We start from the raw sequence: 19,264 nt of genomic DNA, 5'->3' as shown, positions 1-19,264 counted from the left end.
GGGTTACTGGGCCCTAAGAAAGCTGCTTGAAGGCTGGGGACTCTTTGAATCGTCCAGGTCTCATCCACAGCGCCTACTAGAGTGACTGGCGATTAGAACAATAACAACAGCAGCAATAATAATAATAAAATTTTAACACTGGTGCTCAGTAAGTACTAACTTCATAATGACTCCAGGGGAGAAGCGACGTGCAAGGAGGCGGAGAAGGCAGTGAAGACTGTCTTTCCCACACCTTTCAGGACCAGGGCGCTGCTTCCTCTCCTCTAGCCCTGGTCCTCCAGCCCCTCCCAGAGCCTCCGTTATGGGATGGGAAAAGATGTTGCCATAGGTCACTGCGGGCACCATCCGCTCTCTCATTGGCCGAGGCCGAAAAAAGATCGTCCTCCCTTTCGCTAGAAGCAAACCCCGAAAAGCCCATTGGCTGCCTAGTCCGCGGGCCTCCGTCGGCTCTGGGGGCCGGATGAGGCGGCCTGAAGCGGGAGCAGGCGGGGGGCTCCCCGTTGCCCTGGTTACGCTGAGGCACGTGTGCAGTCCCGGAAGCGGCTCCGGGAAGCTGCCTAGCTCGCGCAGCCGGAGGAAGCGCAGCCGGGTCCGCTCGGGTCGGGTCCGGCTGGGCCATGGAGCTGTTACCTGAGCCCGCGTCCCGGCCCCGGCCCGGGCCCAGGCCCCGCTGTCTTCTGCTTCTCCCCTTGCTATTGCTGCTGCTGCTTCTCCTGGCGGCACCGGAGCTGGGCCCGAGGCAGGCCCGAGCAGAGGAGACCGACTGGGTTCGACTGCCCAGCAAATGCGAAGGTGAGGGGGCGGGGCTTGCGGAGAAGCGTCGGGGGATCGAAGGTCCTGGGCTCTTCAGCGGGTCTCCACTCCCTGAACCTGCTATGTGCCTGGCCCTGTGCTGGACTTTGGGGACACAGAGGCGGGCGAGAGTTCAGGTCTCGGTACACTTGGAGCTCAGAAATCGGTGAAAACAAGCACTTTTAATCGGGGTAGTAGATGCCGTGATAGGGGAGGCACAGAACTTTGGGGGCTGGGTGAGGAGCATCTAAATCTAGCCCAGAGATGGGGGGAAGGGCTTCGTCCAGGAAGCCCTGAATGATTAGGAGTTAGCCGGGTGAAGAGAAGTGAAGCCACAGATGCAGAAGACTACAAGCAAAGGACAAGTTTGAGGAACTGAAAAGATCCATATGACTGGTCTTGGGGGAAGAAGAGCTTGAGACGCTCCCCTTGTGCCCTCACCGCAACCTACTTTGTGTCATTGGCAGTCTCCCCCACTAGCTGTGAGCTCCTTGAGGGCAGCGACCTTGACTCAGATAGCTATTCACACAGTGCCTAGTAGGCACCCGGTAGTTGTATTTGGAATAAGTATGAGTGAAGGGGGGAGGGGGGCTTGTGGGTGTGTGTGGAGGGGGGAGGAGGGTCTGAGGCCGAAGGGATCACTTTAGGAGAAGAGAGCCTGGGGGAACTTCTTGAGGGAGGAAGATTTTAGGAATATGGGAAAAGAGTGAATCCCAAAGGCCTCCCAAGGTGGAGGTGTGGCACTTGAGAGAGAGAGAAGGAGAGGGAGTGGGAAAGAGAGAAAAGAGCGCCAGCACACAAACCAGCGATTCAGGACTGGGAAGGGCCTACCTTTTTTTTTCCTCCCCTCCATTTCTCAGTTTCCTCCTCAGGCCTTTACACCCACTCCTTCCGTCTCCCTCCCTAACCCCAGCCTCCCACGAAAGTTGGCTATAAATCTGTTGCATCCTAATACAAAGCGTACAGTCGGCCAGAGGTTCCCCAAGCACTGGGAAGTGGGGGTAGTTTGGAAGGCATAATCTTTTTGTTTGAGAGATTAAAGGTGAGATGCTTCAGAAATGAGCTGACCTCATTGGTCTGCCTCCCAATATGGATTCTAGCCTCTACTTTCTCCCTCACTGCCTTGAATAGACAGTCAGAGGGTTATGATGCCTTCCTTTCACTCTTCTTTTAGTCATAGCCAACATCTTTTGGGGGTTTCAGTTCCCCTTCTCATTTCCTATCTTATTCTAATACCAAAGAGCCCTTACTGTTTCTCTTATTATTCTCATAGCCTAAGAAGCTCACATTTCTTTTCCTTAGACTCATAATAGCACAGAGCTGGCAAAGATCTTTAGATCATTCTAGTCCAACCTGATTTTGTAGGTAATTAATAAAAATAATTTTAAAGGGATTTTCAGTCATAGGATGGCTTGGCAAACTCCAACCCTTAGGCTCCTCTTAATCGTGTATATTTACTTTTACTTATCACTGTGACATCTTTGGTGACTATCTGGCCAACAAATCCTGCCTCCTGGCTCAGTAGCCTGAGTGGAAGAGGCCTTGGCACAGAGGAAGGAGAACCTGCCCAGAAAAAAGTGGGTGGATGTCCATGAGGATCTGGGGTCTGTGCCATGAGACTCCTCCAAGTCTGGCTCTGGGTGGGACCCCCAGAGGGGGTCTTGAAGAGGCAAGGTTTGGAAGAGTTGGGAAGCAAGGTTGTGGTTGATGGGTACAAGAGAGATGAGTTGATGGGTTCCAACCTCCGGGGCCTGGCATACTGCATGTTGAGGGTGTGGAAGAGGGGGGCATGGGAGCCAGAAAAATGATGAACTTGCACAGAGTACAGGACAGAAGAGGGGAGGGAGCCCAGATGGTCCTGGATGGAGAGACACCCTCAATTCATTGCAGACTCTGAGGTCACTGGCTTACATTTTGGAATTTTCATGTGTTCCAAGTTCTCCAAGCCATCTATTAATGCATATGTTATAAAATTTCACCAAACAAGCCTGCAGGGGATTTATTTGTTTCAGTAGTAAGTTGGTTTTCTACCCAACTCTGCTGTTGGTGTTATAACAACGCTGATGGCATTTAACCTGCAGACCATGTTCCACTCGGAGACATCAGAAGCTGCTCGAGCACCAGCACAGTCTCTCTGAGCAATATTTATCAAGTATCCAACACATACAAAGTCCAAGACTAGAGGAATAAAGGAAAAAATCCAGTACATGATCCTCCTTTTGAATGCCCTTGTAGTCGAATCAGAGAGACACATGAGATGACGGAGGCCCTTAGTGAGAGCATGGATCCTGCAGACTCTCAGAATGAAATCAAGAGCAGGTGGGATCATCCAGAAGGGCTTCCTGGGGGAGGAGGTTTTTAAGGTGAGGTTAAGAGAATGGACAGACAACCCCTGAAGGGGGGCATCGTGCACTTTCCTGAAGCCCCAGGCACTGCCCACTTTCAGCGGTTGCACTCCTTATGCAATGGTAATTATTTGTTTACACTTCTCTCTGCTCCATTAGACTGAGTATCTGGAAGGGAGGGACCTTGTTTCCGTCTGTGTATCCCCAGGCAGTGCCTGACACACAGGAGTTGCTTAATAACTGTTCGAGGAAGCGTAAGAGGAAATGAGAAAATAAATGAACAAAAATAGTAGAAACAGGCCTGTGGGGGGAATGGAGCAAATTAACTTGGTAGGAATAGAGAGCTGGTGTTGGAACAACATATGAAATCAAGAAATAAAACAGCCATGAAAGACATTTTGGGGGGCTTCCCTGGTGGCGCAGTGGTTAAGAATCCGCCTGCCAATGCAGGGGACACGGGTTTGAGCCCTGGTCCAGGAAGATCCCGCATGCCGTGGAGCAACTAAACCTGTGCACCGCAACTACTGAGCCTGTGCTCTAGAGCCTGCGAGCCACAACTACTGAGCCCGCATGCCACAACTACTGAAGCCTGTGAGCCTAGAGCCCGTGCTCTGCAACAAGAGAAGCCACCGCAATGAGAAGCCCGCGCACCGCAACGAAGAGTAGCCCCTGCTCACCGCAACTAGAGAAAGCCCACGCGCAGCAAAGAAGACCCAACACAGCCAAAAATAAATAAATAAAATTTAAAAAATTTTTAATAAGTAAAAAATTTAAAAAAGACATTTGGGGAACAACTGGGGAAATTTGAATATGGACTGAGTATTAGATGATATTGGAATTGTTGTCAATCTTCCAAGTATGGTGATTTTTATGGTTAGGTAGGAGAAGGTCCTTGTTCTCAGGAGATGCATGATGACTTGTTTAGGAGTGAAGTAAGTCTACTTACTTTCAAAATGGTTTAGCAAAAACAATGTGTGTATTGTTGATATCTATTATTATCACATTGCTTTATATTATATATTGGGGAGAGAGTGTGATAAATCACTAACGACTGGGCTTCCCTGGTGGTGCAGTGGTTGAGAATCGGCCTGCCAATGCAGGGGACACGGGTTCGAGCCCTGGTCTGGGAAGATCCCACATGCCGCGGAGCAACTGGGCCCGTGAGCCACAATTACTGAGCCTGCGCGTCTGGAGCCTGTGCTCCGCAACAAGAGAGGCCGCGATAGTGAGAGGCCTGCGCACCGCGATGAAGCGTGGCCCCCGCTTGCCACAACTAGAGAAAGCCCTCGCACAGAAACGAATACCCAACACAGCCATAAATAAATAAATAAATAAATAAATTTAAAAAATAAATAAATAAATCACTAACAACTGTTTTTTTGTTTGTTTTTACTAACAACTGTTGACTGTGAATGGAAGGTATATAGTTATTCATTGTACTCTTTTCTATATGTTTGAAAATTTTTAAGGTAAAATAAATGATTGTGGGGGTGGGGAGCAGGAGGGAGCTGGGAGAAGTGAAGCCAGTAGGAATAAGGGCCAAGAGTGGACAGGGGGCAGTGGATCTTGGAGCCCACTTTCACCTGCTGAGCTCCATTTGGTGGTCTGGTGCTAACTCCTTTCTCTGCCCCAAGCATTGACTCAACCCAGTCCAGGAGAGGCGTCCACTTGGGTCTGTTTTGCTGGGAGCCAGCTCCTGTCAAAGGCTCAGATGCACTCAGTAGTTTGTGCTGTGTCTCCTTCCCCCAGTGTGTAAATACGTCGCAGTGGAGCTGAAGTCAGCCTTTGAGGAAACTGGCAAGACCAAGGAGGTGATTGACATGGGCTATGGCATCCTGGACCGGAAGACCTCAGGAGTCAAATACACCAAGTCGTAAGTGAAGTGGTAGGGAGTGGGGCACTGGCCTGGTCTACTTTGTTCCTCGAGGCATCAGCAGCTTGAAGTTCCCTTCTCCCTTCTGGCTAGGCAGACCCACCAAAGGGAGGCAGCTCTAACTGAGACCTAAGTTTGCCCACTGGTTCTATCCCCAACTAATTGTGTGGCCTTCATAAATCCTTGAATGCCTCTGGGCTTCACGTTCCTCATCTGTAAAAGCAAGACTGTTGGACCTTATCAGTGATTCCCAGGCTCTTGGATTTTATGGATTAATTTTTTAAAATATAGGGTTACTAGGGAATTCCCTGGCGGTCCAGTGGTTAGGACTGGGCGCTTTCACTGCCATGGCCCAGGTTCAGTCCCTGGTCAGGGAACTAAGATCCCGCAAGCTTTGCAGCGTGGCCTAAGAAAAAAAAAAAGATTACCAACTTTTAATTTTGCCAGGTATAAATATTAAAAACAAACCAAAAAACACTTCCATCAGCTATGATCATCCTTTCAAAATGAAGTGATATCTTAACATCAAACTTTAATACATTTTGCTTTATTTTTAAAAAATCTACTGAATCATTTAGCTTTATTAAAAACAAAACAAAACAAAACTTCCTTCCCGTAGAGCTGTTAAAATTGTGTCTCTCTGGTCTGTGTTCCAGCATTTCAGAGCCCCCCAGATGACCTATCTTCCTTCCAGCTCTGCCTTCCCGTTGGTGAGATGTGCAGGTGTTGGGGTAGCAGGGCTGGAGGGACGGACCACTAATCCACGGGGGTGAGGAGGGGAACTCAGGCCCTCTTGTGCTGCTGTCTCGGCAGGGACTTACGGTTAATCGAAGTCACTGAGACCATTTGCAAGCGGCTCCTGGACTACAGCCTACACAAGGAGAGGACCGGCAGCAACCGATTTGCCAAGGTTGGGTTTGTGCTGGCCCTTCATCCCCACCGGGGCCGGGCTGCATGTTTAAGTGTGTCTGCTGGTCTGGGTGCCACTGGAAGATCGTGCCCTGGGAGCATCCCTCCTCAGTCTCTCCCCGTTCTTCATCCGTTGCTGTTGGCACCCCTCCCCTCCTGAGTGGCCTGACTTTTCAGTGGCAGTGGGCACATCACTGATGGTCTGGGCCTGCCCACTGGGGTCCTGCCTCAGCCCCAGACAGAAATGCTCCCGGGTGGCAGCCCCCTCGGAGGCCTAAGCACTTGCGCAGGGAGAACTCAGGCTGTGCCAAATTGTGAGGGTTTAGAGGAGATGTCAGAAGACTCTTGGGGGGCGGTGACTGCCACGTCCCTCCTCTGGGACCACAGGGCCCCTACCTGGACCTCCATCATGGTGCCTTTGTGACATTTATTGTACTTGTGGCGTACACGAATGCTTCTCTCTCTGGAGAATGAGCTTTCTTGCAACAAGGCCCATGTTTCTTTGTCTCTGCATCTTCCATGTTTGGTAGGAGAGTTGTCTCCCACATTTCTCCACCTAAGTACCCTTATAGCAAAGGAGATCCATCAGAAACCCCTGGGAAACCTAGAGGAATAGTACCAAACCACAGAAGTCTTAGGTTTTATCTTTATAATTTGTGTTCATGTTGTGCTTGGTAATAAATCCATGTTTAATGTAAAAATGTTTAACATTATTTTCCATAGCAAAAAAATTAGAACCAACCTAACCATTCACCAGTAGGGGAGTGGTTAAATAAATCAGTGTGGCCATTCAGTAGACCATTTTGCAAAGTGTAAAACGAAGAATGAGATAGCTTTTTATGAACTGAACTAAAATCATCTCCAAAGTATATTATTAAGTAAAAAAGGCAAGGTGCCGAATGGTGTGTATGATACATACTGCTGCTTGTGTAAAAAGTGGGGGTGGAAGAGAGGATATATTTGTGTGTATATTTGCTTCTAGTCGTGTGCATGATCTCTGGAAAGATAGAGGAGAAATAGACAGTGTGTTGTCTCCGTGGAGAAGAATATTTTTTACTCAACCAAGAGCCCTCCCTGCTTCCCCTGTGCCTCTTCCCCTCAAGGAAAGACACAAGCCATAGGAAGAACCCGAAGCAGGGAGTGGGCCTGGATATGGGGGAGGCCACAGTGAGGGGAAAGAGCCAAGACCAACTTACTTCCTGGAAAAGGAGTATTTGTCCAAAGGGCCTGAGGGCAACAGCAGACTTTTTTGTTTTTTGGGTTTTTTTATAAATTTATTTATTTTTGTCTGTGTTGGGTCTTTGTTGATGCGCACGGGCTTTCCTTACTTGCAGTGAGTGGGGGCTACTCTTCGTTGCAGTGCGCCAGCTTCTCACTGCGGTGGCTTCTCTTGTTGCAGAGCACAGGCTCTAGAGCACAGGCTCAGTAGTTGTGGCACGTGGGCTTAGTTGCTCCGCGGCATGTGGGATCTTCCCAGACCAGGGCTCGAACCCGTGTCCCCTGCATTGGCAGGCAGATTCCCAACCACTGCGCCACCAGGGAAGCCCCAGCAGACCTTTTGGAAAGGAGGAGTGTGAGGAGGCAGGACAAGGCGTGTGTGTGGAGCGGTTGTGGGATGCAGGCCTCAGAGGGGAGGGAAAGGTGAGGACAAGTGTGAGAAGCTATAGGGGATCTTGACTTCCAGCTGGGTCCTTGGGCCTCCAGCTCCACTGGGAGAGGAGGGGGCAGGGAGAGGAAGGGTCTCTGCCTCTCATGTCCGGTCGCCTCTTCCAGGGCATGTCGGAGACCTTTGAGACGCTACACAGCCTGGTGCACAAAGGGGTCAAGGTGGTGATGGACATCCCCTACGAGCTGTGGAACGAGACCTCTGCAGAGGTGGCTGACCTCAAGAAGCAGGTACAGGCCCCTCGGCCCTCAGAGGCGGCTGTGCCCCACAGAGCTGGGTGGGGGCAGGTCCTCGGCCGAGGATGGCCACGAGGAGCCGGGGGACCGTGGTCAAGTCGTTTCACCCCTCTGGCTTCAGCCTCCTCGGGAATCAGCCACCAGCCTGGTGGGCGGCGGGGCTCGGCGGGGCTCCTCTGGGAGAAGTCAGCGCTGGGCTTTGCCAACGCGAGGCGTTGTGGTTAACAGTGCGACGTGCTGGTGGAGGAGTTTGAGGAGGTGATCGAGGACTGGTACAGGAACCACCAGGAAGAGGACCTGACTCAGTTCCTCTGCGCCAATCACGTGCTGAAGGGCAAGGATACCAGTGAGTCTGAGGGCACGTCGGCCCTCGATTGTGTTGTTTGCCTCCCCCTCAGGGAAGGTGGGTAGGGGGAGGACGAAAAAGAAATAAGAAATGGGGGCATCGTAGCATCTGTCCTCAGGGCGCTGGATGGGACAGGGTGGGGTCAAGGCCTGACGCGCCTGGTGCAGAGTGCGCCCGGTGCAGAGTAACCGTTCAGATGCCTCAGATGTCCCAGGACGGGCCTGGGGCCACAGCAAGGCAGAGCTGGGACCCGTTCCAGTCGCCGCCCCCCGTGGCTCCGCAGCCAGTGCTCCTCACCCAGCAAAGCAGTCTGTTGACCGTGTCTCTCCTCCTTGCCCCAGGCTGCCTGGCAGAGCGGTGGTCTGGCAAGAAGGGGGACACAGCCGCCCTGGGGGGGAAGAAATCCAAGAAGAAGAGTGGCAGGGCCAAGGCCTCGGGTGGTGGCAGCAGTGGCAGCAAACAGAGGAAGGAGCTACGTGGCCTCGAGGGAGACCCCAGCCCCGAGGAGGACGAGGGCATCCAGAAGGCTTCCCCCCTCACCCGCGGCCCCACCGAGGAGCTCTGAGCCTAACCCAGCGCTCCTGCTGACCCACAGCCCTGACCTGGGAGCTGAAGGATCTGGGCCCCGGCTCTGGCAGACAGAGCGGCACCGGGCTTCAGCTGTGCCTGCTTGGGCTGCGCCTCTTCCTGCCGCAGACAGACTCCAGCCCTGGAAGAACTCAGATCAGCTGCGGGCAGCCCAGGCCGGCCTTTTCCCTCTGCCCAGCGTTCCTCTCCTGACCCAGACTTCAGGCGGGCTCTGCGCTCTCAGGACTGCCCAAGGACTCCGGTGTGAACTCGGGCAGGCAGGTGTCGAGCTGGGCCCCGGGACTGGGGCTCCAGAGCCCCGCACCCCCTCGCTCCTCCGGCACTGACACCGGGAAGCAAGACTGAGGCCGCAGCTCCTCCTCTCTGTACCCACCCCTCCTGTGGACACCTTGTACTCTGCCTGGCCCTCCCCAGGGCTCACAGAGTAAAAACCTTTCGGCCTTTTTCGTTTGGATTTCTGAGTCCTTTTCAGCCCCTCAGAGGGGCCTGGAGCCCCCTGTGGCTCTTCCCTGCCCCTCACCTTCCAGCCTTGGGGGCTGAGGATGGGAGGCTGTTCCCATCCTCCCATCACTGAGGCCGAACCTGCTGACTGTGGGGAAAGCAAGTGCAGGGAGGGCCCCGGGGGGGCTGGGGCGAGGGGTGGGCCTTGGGTATGCGGTGGGGCCAGGCACAGTGCTCCGGTGCTGCCCCTCAGCTGCTCTTGGTCTCCCCGACCCCGCCCCAGGCCGGGAGGGGCCTCACTTGCGCCCTGGCACCTGGCTGCCCTCATTCCTTCCCTCCCTCCCGCCTCTCCTCTCCCCGCCACCAAGGCCTTCCCGTTGGTTGTGTAAAGTGTACGCCAGTGACCCCACCAGCTCCCGCCCCTCGTCTCCACCTCTGCCTGGCCCTGCCTGTTGGTCTTGAACCTTGTTCCCTGATGACCACACCTGACCACTCCATGCTTCCTAGCTGACACCCCAGTCCCCCCAAAACAGCTGGTTGCACCATGTTCTCTGGGACTGGGGAAAAACAGGAAGGCTGGCCTCTGGGGAGAAGGGGTGGGCGGCTCCGGCACCTCCCTGTCTGTCCTGAAGGCAGAGATCTGTGGCGGCTCAGAAGCAATAGTGGTGACAGCTGCGAGTAGTCAGTGCTTTAACCCTACAGTGCACTCGGGTGGCTGCTGTTAGCCCTATTTTGTAGAAGAGGGAACTGAGGCTCAAGTCACAGGACGCGCCCAAAGTCCTGTTGGCAGTGGCACAGCTGCACGTGGACTCTGGCTTTGAGACCCCAGCCCACTGTATTCCCGCAGCCCCAGGGCCCCTCTCCCAACACCTGGCACTGGCCATGTGATTTGCATTGAACTGGTTTGGTTTCTTGCCCGTAACCCACGCCCACCAACAAGTCTCTTTTAGAAGGAAAATAGGATGCAGCCCCTGCTTCTAGAAAGGAGAGAAGGGTGGAAGGTCCCGCCAGCACTGCGCCCACACCAGATCCCCTGAGCACCCGCACCCAGGCTCCCTCACACTCCAGGCTGGGCCCAGCAGGTAGGAGGGGCCACTGCTGAGGTGCCCCAGAAGGATTTTCCCAGCTTCTGGCAAAAAGGCTCTGGGGTCCCCCCAACTTGGGCTCAGCCCCTCCCCCCTCCCCACGCCTGGGAACACCAAAGCCATAGAGAGTGGAGCAAATTGGAAGCTGCTTCTCCTCTGGCCCATGAGGCTTAGAACAGGCCCTCGGAGGATGATACTTTTTGGTCTAGCGCCCCCCTCCCCATCTCCAGCGCTGATACGGGCGCCTGTTGAAGGGGACTATGGGCAGAGATTCCAGCCTAGACTGTGATCCCATCCTGGACTCTGGTCTGAGCGTAGGAGGTGACTGCGGGGGTCCGGGATTGGAACCCAGGGCTGGGGAACCATTTGCAGGCCCCTGGACTGTCTAGGATTTGGTGGCCAGTCTCTGACCACCCCCATCCTGTCACTAACCCACAGCACTTCAGTACTTGGCTTAGGTCTGTCCCCAGAGCTTCATTGTCCTTAGAATAGGATGAGACAAAGACCTATCCCCTTACTTGGGTGTTGGCCCAGGGGCCCAATCCCAGGCCCAGACCAGAGGGAGGGCAGCGCTGTGACTGCTTTGCTCTTTGACCTGTGGCTGCTGCAGGATGAGTGCCCTCACCTGCCCCCCCATTCCCCACAAGGCCAGGCGTGTTGCACACTCACTAGCTCTCCACGCACCCACCCCAGCAGGCAGTTTTCTCCCTGGCCCAACCTAGAAAAGAAAGAAGGCAGGATCTGGCTTCCCAGGTTTTTCTTTTCCTCTCCCCACCACACACACAAGCCTTTCTGAACTGGAGTACTGCCTCCCACTTTCCCACACCCCTTCCTTCCATAAGGTGAGGGGTCTGGCTGAGCTCGAGTGAACCTGATTTCAGTCCCCTTGTTAGAAACCCAATTAGAACGGGGTCTCCTACCCTCACCTGGACATGAGAGTCACTTGGATGCTTGTCAAACATACAGATGGGCCCCCCCTCAGACTTGCTGGGTTGGGGATCTAGGAGTCTGTGTGGGTCCTAAGATGAGGCCAGCTGGAACCCACTCCACCAGGAGAAATTTGGGTGTTGTGCTAAGAGGGCCCAAGACCTCAATGAAGCCACACTGGAAGGAAGTCTTGTCCTCAGAAACATGAATTATCAGAACCCCAGAGAGGATCTGTCTCTCTGTTGGAGACTTTCATCATCCAGAACCACAAAGGCTGATGGACAAACCACAAGGCCAGTTCCAGTTCAATGACAGTCAAGTCTCAGGGGTTGGGGTTCTGTAGTCTCAGAAGTGGCTGCATCGGGGCCTCTGTGTATTCGTTTTAAGGAACAGCTCCTAGGAGGCAGGCTCCTCTCTTTATTTCCAAGTTCCTGGGTGGTATTTTCATGCAACATCTTTTCGCAAGTTAGAAAGTGGTGCTTTTCACACCTTTGACTCCCATCTGTCAGAAAGTTGTTTTAATAAAAGTTTTGTTAGAATAAGACACTTGACTGCCAGAATTCCTGCCAGAAAATGATAATAAATATATAAGCCCATGAGGTTTGCAGTTTGAATGGAAGCCCTTTAAATAAGGACACCTTGTGCAGTTCACAACTTGTCCACATGTTCACAGCAGCCCTAAATTACTTTAGTTCAGAAGTATGAACAAAATTCTTCTTCATATCTTTGATCTTGAAAGAAAAACACATTTTTTCGTGACAGATGCACGGTCCATGCCTAACTGGTTTGTGGAAGGACTCTGTGTACTAATCCTAGCAGCAGAGCCAGCTGAATCCCTCTTGAACATACCCTGATGGCCTGGTTTGCACTATTAAGAAGTTTCACTGGAATAATAATAGTAGCCACTGTTTTTTGAGTGCATATTACTATGTGGCAAGCACAGCTCTACATGCTTTAATTAACTCATTTAATACAGCTGTGATCCACATGAGGCCATGGATTTTTAAACACGTTATCGAAGTAAATACACATACAGAAAAGTACACATATCATAAGTGTAAGCTCAATTTTTACAAACTGAACACCAAAGTCACCAGCATGCAGATTGTGAAACATTATTACCATCACTCCAGAAACATCCCACACACACCCTACAAAAAGAACAGGGATTTTTGTCTACTTTGTTCACTGCTATATTCCCAGTGCTTAGTACAGCGGTGCCTGGCACAGAGTAGCTGCTTCCCCCCCCACCGCCCCACCCCCCTACCCCCCCACCCCCCCCACCCCCCAGCCCCCCACCCCCCCCACCCCCCCACCCCCCCACCCCCCCACCCCCCCACCCCCCCACCCCCCCCACCCCACCCCCCCCCACCCCCGCTGCCTGCACCACAGGGCTTGTGGGATCTTAGTTCCCAGACTAGGGATTGAACCCCGGCCCTCGGCAGTGAAAGCTCAGAGTCCTAACCCCTGGACCGCCAGGGAATTCCAAGAGTAGCTGCTTAATAAATATCTGTTGAATGAACGGAGCACAGAAAGGTTATATAACTTGCCCAGGTCACACATTTAGGAAGTGGCCCAGCCAGGTTTTGAACCCAGATGGAATGGCTTCAGTGTCCCGGGGCATAGCCTCCATGCCATAGAATCTTGCAGCCATAGCTGGTTGGCTCGTCCACCATCCTCCCCTTAGACATGGCTCTCTCTTCTAGAAAGCAGACCAGCTGCTGTCCACTAGTCTATTTATGTCTTCAGAGTTTAAGGTTGGACATGCAGTTAGGAGTGAATTAACCTTCAAGTTTTTCTCCCTTTTCAAAGTTGACAGTTGTGTATAGCTTAAAGGCAGCTTGACCTTTAACGCTGCCCTCAAGAGCTGGCTTCTCTTTACAATTTCTTTAAGAGGAATCCGATTTTACTCATTCTTTCTTTAAAAGTGTACTCTTCATCTATCAAGTTTATACAGGCCAACAGAGCTTAAACTTCCACTAAAATGGGTGTGATTCTCTACAGGAGGTGTAGCTGCACATTGAGACGGGAGAAGTGGGCCAACCCCATCACCAGCTCCAGGGGTGGCAACATCTCCTACCATCATTACTTTTCTAAAATAGAAAAGGTTCTCTGTCCGAAAAACAAAACAAAACAAGACACTCAAAAAGCCAGGTGTGGGAATTCCCTGGCGGTCCAGTGGTTAAGACTCCGTGCTTCCACCACAGGGGGCGCGGGTTCCATCCCTGGTCCAGGAACTAAGATCCCACATGCCATGTGGCCAAAAATGTAAAAAAAAAAAAAAAGAAAGAAAGAAAGTAATGTAGCCACCATTAATTAGTGTTATAACCCACCAATATAGGGACCAATTTTATACTCAGTTGATGGGGCTTTATTAAAGCAGAGTGAGTCATATCGTATATTGAAAAGGCTAAAAAAGGATCCATTGTAATAAATCTGCTAGCAGAGTTCATGTGGGTGGGTGGCATCCCAATGGTCAATCTGGACAGATAGTCAGCAGAGAAGAGTTTTTTCCAGCGGCTTGGACTAGAGTTTGGAAATTGGCATCCCTCCTCTGAGCAATGTATTTCTACCTGTTCTGAATCAAAACAAAACCAGCCAGAATGTCTTCCATTTGTAGTTACTGTATATACATAATTCACAATTCTAAGATTTTAATGTGTCCTCAAATAGGTATAGCCTTGGAGTTTGTCCAGTTGCAGCCATGTTCCCAACCTAAAATCTCTTTGCAAACATATTATACATTTGGGGATGAAGAATTTAGTCTTTTCAGCCAGTTGCAAATAATAAGCATTGCATATTAAAAATATCACCTGTTCTTATTTTCAGCTAAGTCAAACTGTAAATTGATTTATATTCTGTGACCTTCTCTTCCATGGCCCAGGGTATCTAAATTTGGGTTTGGGTTACCTAAAATTCACATAGAGTAACCAAGTAAAACAAAAGGTGGTTTTAATATATTTCAGTGGGTAGAAGACATGGACAAACAATTTAGCAATGAAGGACTGCAATTATTTGGTACATTTTGGTGGTAATTAAAGAAGATTAAAACAATTAAATACAATTTTCTACCCAAAGAAATATCAATGAATAATATCTTCATGTAGAGAAGGTTGAAACAAACATTTGTTTTGGGTGACACCATCAATTAATAGAAAAATTTCATTTGGAAAATAATTTCATCATAACCATCCACATGTTCACTCTTTTGAAAAATTGTGGGAGCATTTTAAATGTTCAGAGCTTGGGGAGTGAGTAAACAAGTTGCAGCACATCCTCTCAGTGTAGCCAAAAAATGCTTAAGGCCAAGTAATTTATGGTCAAGAGAAGGAAATATGCTTTTGATAGTTAAAAGCAAAAAAAGAAAAAAGGTCCATGCAATTCCATGTGTACTGTGATCTCGACTTTTTTTTTAAATGCCTCTGAATGAGAAAGAAATCAAATAATTACTAACTTCAGGACAAAAATCTTGTCTTTGAAATGAAAAGTACGTTTAGAAGCTATTCACAACCTATATATTTTTTAAAAAGCCAAGTTTACCATCAGCATTCATATTATTTTAAAAAATCATATTATAAACTCCCCAGTACAGTGTCTTTCTAAGCCTGTAGCCAAAGACCTGTCTGTAGGGTCAGTGTGAGCACAGACTCCACTGCTTGGGCATGGGCAGGCCCATTTGAGGTCGTCTGTGTGCTAAAAATAGAAAGGTAAGAATGATTACATATCTTTGGGGTTCCTCCAGCTTCCGGATTCTATAGATGGTAAAAGGGGGAGGGGATGGGGAGGCTCCTTTGTTCTAAATTCCATACCTCCGCTTTTTCTGAAGCCAGAAGAACAAAGACAGGTGGGGAAGGCTCTTCTTGCTGTCTTGGGCTTCCCTGGGTGGCATCATTTTCCTGATTCCACCGCAGTCCAGGGTCTTGTCCCAGGAAGAGACCTTCTGCTTTGGGGAGGAAGGATGGATGTACACTAACCAAACCAAACGACCAATTTATGAAGTGACAGTGAGCAATAGGACAGCAAGAGCACCAAGCACTCCCAGTCCTGACCCTGGACTTCGCACTCTGTGGGTACCTCCATGGAAAGCAGTTGATCTTTAGAAGGGCGCTTGGTTGGAGAGGAATTGGAACCAGACTTCACCTTAGGCAGCTCAATAAAAAGCTTGATGCCTCACCTACAGGACAGAGCAACACTTGCCCCCAGGTGGGTGGAATGATTCCTTGGGCCAGAACTGCTCCTGGACTTGAATGGCCACAGCATTTACCCAGATACTCCCCATTCCTTCCTTCCCTGGCTGACCAGGCCCTCCTTCAGCTGGACAGGTTTTTTTTTTAAGATTTATTTATTATTATTTTTTTTTTTTATTTTTTTGTCTGCTTCCGGTCTTAGTTGCAGCACGCGGGATCTTTGTTGAGGCATGCAGGGTCTTTCATTGTGGCGCGCGGGCTTCTCTCTGGTTGTGGCGTGTGGGTTTTCTCTTCTCTAGCTGTGGTGCGCGGGTTCCAGAACGTGTGGGCTCTGTAGTTTGCGGCAAGCGGTCTCTAGTTGAGGCCCGCGAGCTCAGTAGTTGTGGGCTTAGTTGCCCCTCAGCATGTGGGATCTTATTTCCCTGACCAGGGATCGAACCCACGTCCCCTGAATTGTAAGGGGGATTCTTCACCACTGGGCCACCAGGGAAGTCCCTGGACAGTCCTTCTTTAGATACTCGAATACCTTTTTTCCCTGCTAGGGAGGGTCCAGCCCTGGGCGCCCATCTCTGTGGACTGAAAGTTTCTTTCCAGCTTGGGGCGGGGGTGGAGCGGGCACTCTCTCTTCTCCCCTTTCTCCTGGCCCTTCCTGGGCCCTCCTGCGACCTGGGTTAAGTGGGCAGGGGTCTGGGAGGGTCCTTCCCGCCGAGGGATCGGCCAGAGGGCCGGTTCTTCAGGCGGGCGAGAAGGGCTTGTCCAGGATTGCCAGGCAGCGCCCTCCCCGCGGCCCGGGCAGCCTCGGCCCCAGGCCAGGAGCCCAGCAGGGGCGTGTCCCCGCGCTCACCTGCCATTGGGCAGGTGGGGCAGCTGGCGCTTTGGCAGGGGCCGTATTATAAACGCGGAGCCGGTGGCAGCGGAGCCAGGCACGTCGCAGGATGGTGGACAGCGTGTACCGGACCCGCTCCCTGGGGGTGGCGGCTGAAGGGCTCCCGGACCAGTACGCGGACGGAGAGGCGGCGCGCGTGTGGCAGCTCTACATCGGGGACACCCGCAGCCGCACCGACGAGTACAAGGCCTGGCTGCTCGGGCTGCTGCGCCAGCACGGCTGCCAGCGGGTGCTCGACGTGGCCTGCGGCACTGGGTGAGCCCGGGCAGGGGCCAGGGGACCGGAGTGAGCGGGAGCGGGGAGCGGGTGGCGGGTGGGGACCCGGCTGAGCGGGCGCCGGGGGACCGGGGTGAGTGGGGACCCGGGGCATTGGGGCGACGGAGTCGGCTCGGCCCGGGCAGCTTGATCGCAGGACCACGGCCGGGCACGTCAGGGCAGCCTCCTCCGCCGACCCTGAGCCGGGCGGGGGCGCGACGCCAGGGCCAGGAATGAGTGTTTGCCCAGGCAGAACAGGCAGGGCGAGGCCGACGATGGCAGGACGGGGCCCAGGAGACCCAGGGTGAGAGCGAGGGTGTGGGCACATCGGGTGGGGAAGGCGGGTTCCGGAGGGCGGCGCAAGGGCCAGGCTTTGGGGCCACACCGACGTAAGCTCTGTTCGGGCTCCAGCGCGGCAGCGTTAACACTTGTTCGACACGTGCCTCGGCCAAAGTACTGTGCCAGGTGCTTTTGATACATCAGTTTTTAAAATCCTCACAAAACCCCATGAGGTAAGAAGTGATATCCATTTACAGCTGTAGAAATTTGGCCTCAGAGAGGTAAAGGTGGAGAGAAGATGCGGACCCAGGTTGTTTAGGGTCTGGCCTGTGCTCTGAACCACCATGCTGGGAGTTCCCTGGTGGCCTAGTGGTTAGGATTTTGCACTTTCACTGCCGAGGGCCCGGGGTTCAACCCCTGCTGGGGGAACTAAGATCTCACAAGCCTCGAGGTGCGGCCAAAAACAAAAACAAAAAAATCATGCTATACTACCTCCTGTGTTCAAGTTACTTAACTTCCAGGAGCCTCAGTTTGCCCCATCTCTCAAATGGGGATAACACCATCTACCTTAGTGAATTGGCATGAGGATTAATGCACATTTGTAGAATACCTGACTCGGTGCTAAAACAAAAAAGAAAAGTTGCTACCAGGTTCTCAGAAACAGATTTGCCAGGTCAATTGAGCTCAGTGGAGACAGGCTGGGGACAGGATACAGAGGAGACAGAAGTCCAGCACAGGGTCTCCTCCTTGCCTTCCCAGGCCCCCCTGACTGCCCCTCTCTGCCTGTCATCCCTGGTCCTGCCCAGGGTGGACTCCATCATGCTGGTGGAAGAGGGCTTCAATGTGACAAGCGTGGATGCCAGTGACAAGATGCTGAAGTATGCGCTTAAAGAGCGCTGGAACCGGCGGCACGAGCCTGCCTTTGACAAGTGGGGTACGTGGGTCCAGCCAGGTGCCCTCAGCCCAGCCACCAAGGACACGGTTCTCTCTGCCCTGGGCTCCTTTAGCTCCTGTGGTGGGGTGTTTTGTTTTCCTCAAGGGAGACAGTAAAACCACTGTCATTTCCCTGAAAAGGGAGGCTTAGGCACCAGAATGAGGTATTGAGTATGAGGGGCTAGTTTTAATTATGTTTATAGTGTCTTGTCTTTCCCCCAAATAAAAACCCATAAGCACAGAGCCTTCCTTCCCAACCATGGCTTCCTCCTCCCTGGGCCCCTCTTCCCCTTCACCCTCCATGTCCATAATGATCCCCTCCCCCTGACTGGATGGGGAGTCCCTGTGTGTGTCTTGAAGGGGAAACTGAGGCAGGACTCCACTTGGTGGAGGTGGGTACTGCTGGTACCATGGTGCCACCCTGATCCCTCTTCCCCTTCCCGGCCCTCAGTCATTGAAGAAGCCAACTGGATGACTCTGGACAAAGATGTGCCTCAGCCACCAGGGGGTGGCTTCGATGCCGTCATCTGCCTTGGAAACAGTTTTGCCCACTTGCCAGACTGCAAAGGTGAGAGAGGATGTGGCCTTGGGCATGGACACTGCTTTGAACTATATCCTTTCCAGGCCCCTGGGGAGGAGAAAGATGGGAGGGAGACTGGTGCTGGGGTCCCTGAGCAGACACAGCCTCTCTGTCCCTGGCCGGTGGAGTTCAGGGGACCAGAGCGAGCACCGGCTGGCCCTGAAGAACATCGCGAGCATGGTGAGGTCAGGGGGCGTGCTGATCATCGATCATCGCAACTACGACCACATCCTCAGCACAGGCTGCGCACCCCCAGGAAAGAACATCTACTATAAGGTGGGGCCCCTGGGGGAGGAGGCGCCCAGAGACGGAGGTGTGGTACTGGGGTCCAGGTCCCATGGGTAGTTGCAGAGGCTAACGCAGCTGGCACCACCACCTGCAGAGTGACCTGACCAAGGACATTACAACGTCAGTGCTGACGGTGAACAACAAGGCCCACATGGTGACCCTGGATTACACGGTGCAGGTGCCAGGGACTGGCCAGAGAGGTTCTCCTGACTTGAGGTACACACTTGGCAAGGCAGGGGGGTTGGGGGGGGCGGGGTGAGGGTGCTGAGACCACCAGTCCTCATGGTTGGTCGGGGGCTCTGTTGCAGTAAGTTCCGGCTCTCCTACTACCCTCACTGTCTGGCATCCTTTACGGAGTTGCTTCAAACAGCCTTCGGGGGCAAGTGCCAGCACAGCGTCCTGGGTGACTTCAAGCCTTACAAGATGGGCCAGGCCTACATTCCCTGCTATTTCATCCACGTGCTCAAGAAGACGGACTGAACAAGCCCTCAGCTCCCACAGCCCTCTGCCCAGGCGCTGCCAGGCTCTGTCTGGGGAGGAGGGGACCAGTAGCCCCACACCAAGCCCAGCCCCCTCCAGTGCAGATCTTGGGGGTGTGGGGAGGGGCAGACTGCAGCTGGGGGGCAGGGATTTGGGTTCACGCAGATG

General features: G+C 52.6%; 2 protein-coding genes across 2 annotated transcripts; both read left to right on the top strand.

Moving 5' to 3' along the window:
• Nucleotides 1-522: 522 nt before the first annotated feature.
• Nucleotides 523-8,829, top strand: CNPY3 (canopy FGF signaling regulator 3). The gene is made up of 6 exons (XM_061196206.1): nucleotides 523-792; nucleotides 4,887-5,010; nucleotides 5,824-5,920; nucleotides 7,693-7,815; nucleotides 8,050-8,167; nucleotides 8,509-8,829. The coding sequence occupies exons 1-6, from the start codon at nucleotides 618-620 to the stop codon at nucleotides 8,730-8,732; spliced, it is 861 nt and encodes a 286-aa protein (XP_061052189.1). The 5' UTR covers nucleotides 523-617; the 3' UTR covers nucleotides 8,733-8,829.
• Nucleotides 8,830-16,231: 7,402 nt separating this feature from the next.
• Nucleotides 16,232-19,252, top strand: GNMT (glycine N-methyltransferase). The gene is made up of 6 exons (XM_061196205.1): nucleotides 16,232-16,536; nucleotides 17,622-17,749; nucleotides 18,200-18,316; nucleotides 18,462-18,604; nucleotides 18,711-18,832; nucleotides 18,925-19,252. Exons 1-6 carry the CDS (start codon nucleotides 16,331-16,333, stop codon nucleotides 19,094-19,096), a joined length of 888 nt encoding a protein of 295 aa, XP_061052188.1. The 5' UTR covers nucleotides 16,232-16,330; the 3' UTR covers nucleotides 19,097-19,252.
• The last annotated feature ends 12 nt before the right edge of the window (nucleotides 19,253-19,264 follow it).

The sequence above is a fragment of the Eubalaena glacialis genome, chromosome 7 (assembly GCF_028564815.1).
Source record: "Eubalaena glacialis isolate mEubGla1 chromosome 7, mEubGla1.1.hap2.+ XY, whole genome shotgun sequence".
NCBI lineage: Eukaryota > Metazoa > Chordata > Mammalia > Artiodactyla > Balaenidae > Eubalaena > Eubalaena glacialis.
Note: the sequence above shows the minus strand (reverse complement) of the source record. Positions and strands in the feature narration are given on the sequence as shown.

Bases quoted from the DNA above. Each gene is read 5' to 3' on its own strand.
- CNPY3 (XM_061196206.1), top strand. From the start codon at position 618: ATGGAGCTGTTACCTGAGCCCGCGTCCCGGCCCCGGCCCGGGCCCAGG. The intron at 7,816-8,049 runs GTACAGGCCCCT...TGTGGTTAACAG, and splicing joins TGGCTGACCTCAAGAAGCAG to TGCGACGTGCTGGTGGAGGA. The intron at 8,168-8,508 runs GTGAGTCTGAGG...TCCTTGCCCCAG, and splicing joins GCTGAAGGGCAAGGATACCA to GCTGCCTGGCAGAGCGGTGG.
- GNMT (XM_061196205.1), top strand. From the start codon at position 16,331: ATGGTGGACAGCGTGTACCGGACCCGCTCCCTGGGGGTGGCGGCTGAA. The intron at 16,537-17,621 runs GTGAGCCCGGGC...GGTCCTGCCCAG, and splicing joins GACGTGGCCTGCGGCACTGG to GGTGGACTCCATCATGCTGG. The intron at 18,317-18,461 runs GTGAGAGAGGAT...GGTGGAGTTCAG, and splicing joins CCACTTGCCAGACTGCAAAG to GGGACCAGAGCGAGCACCGG.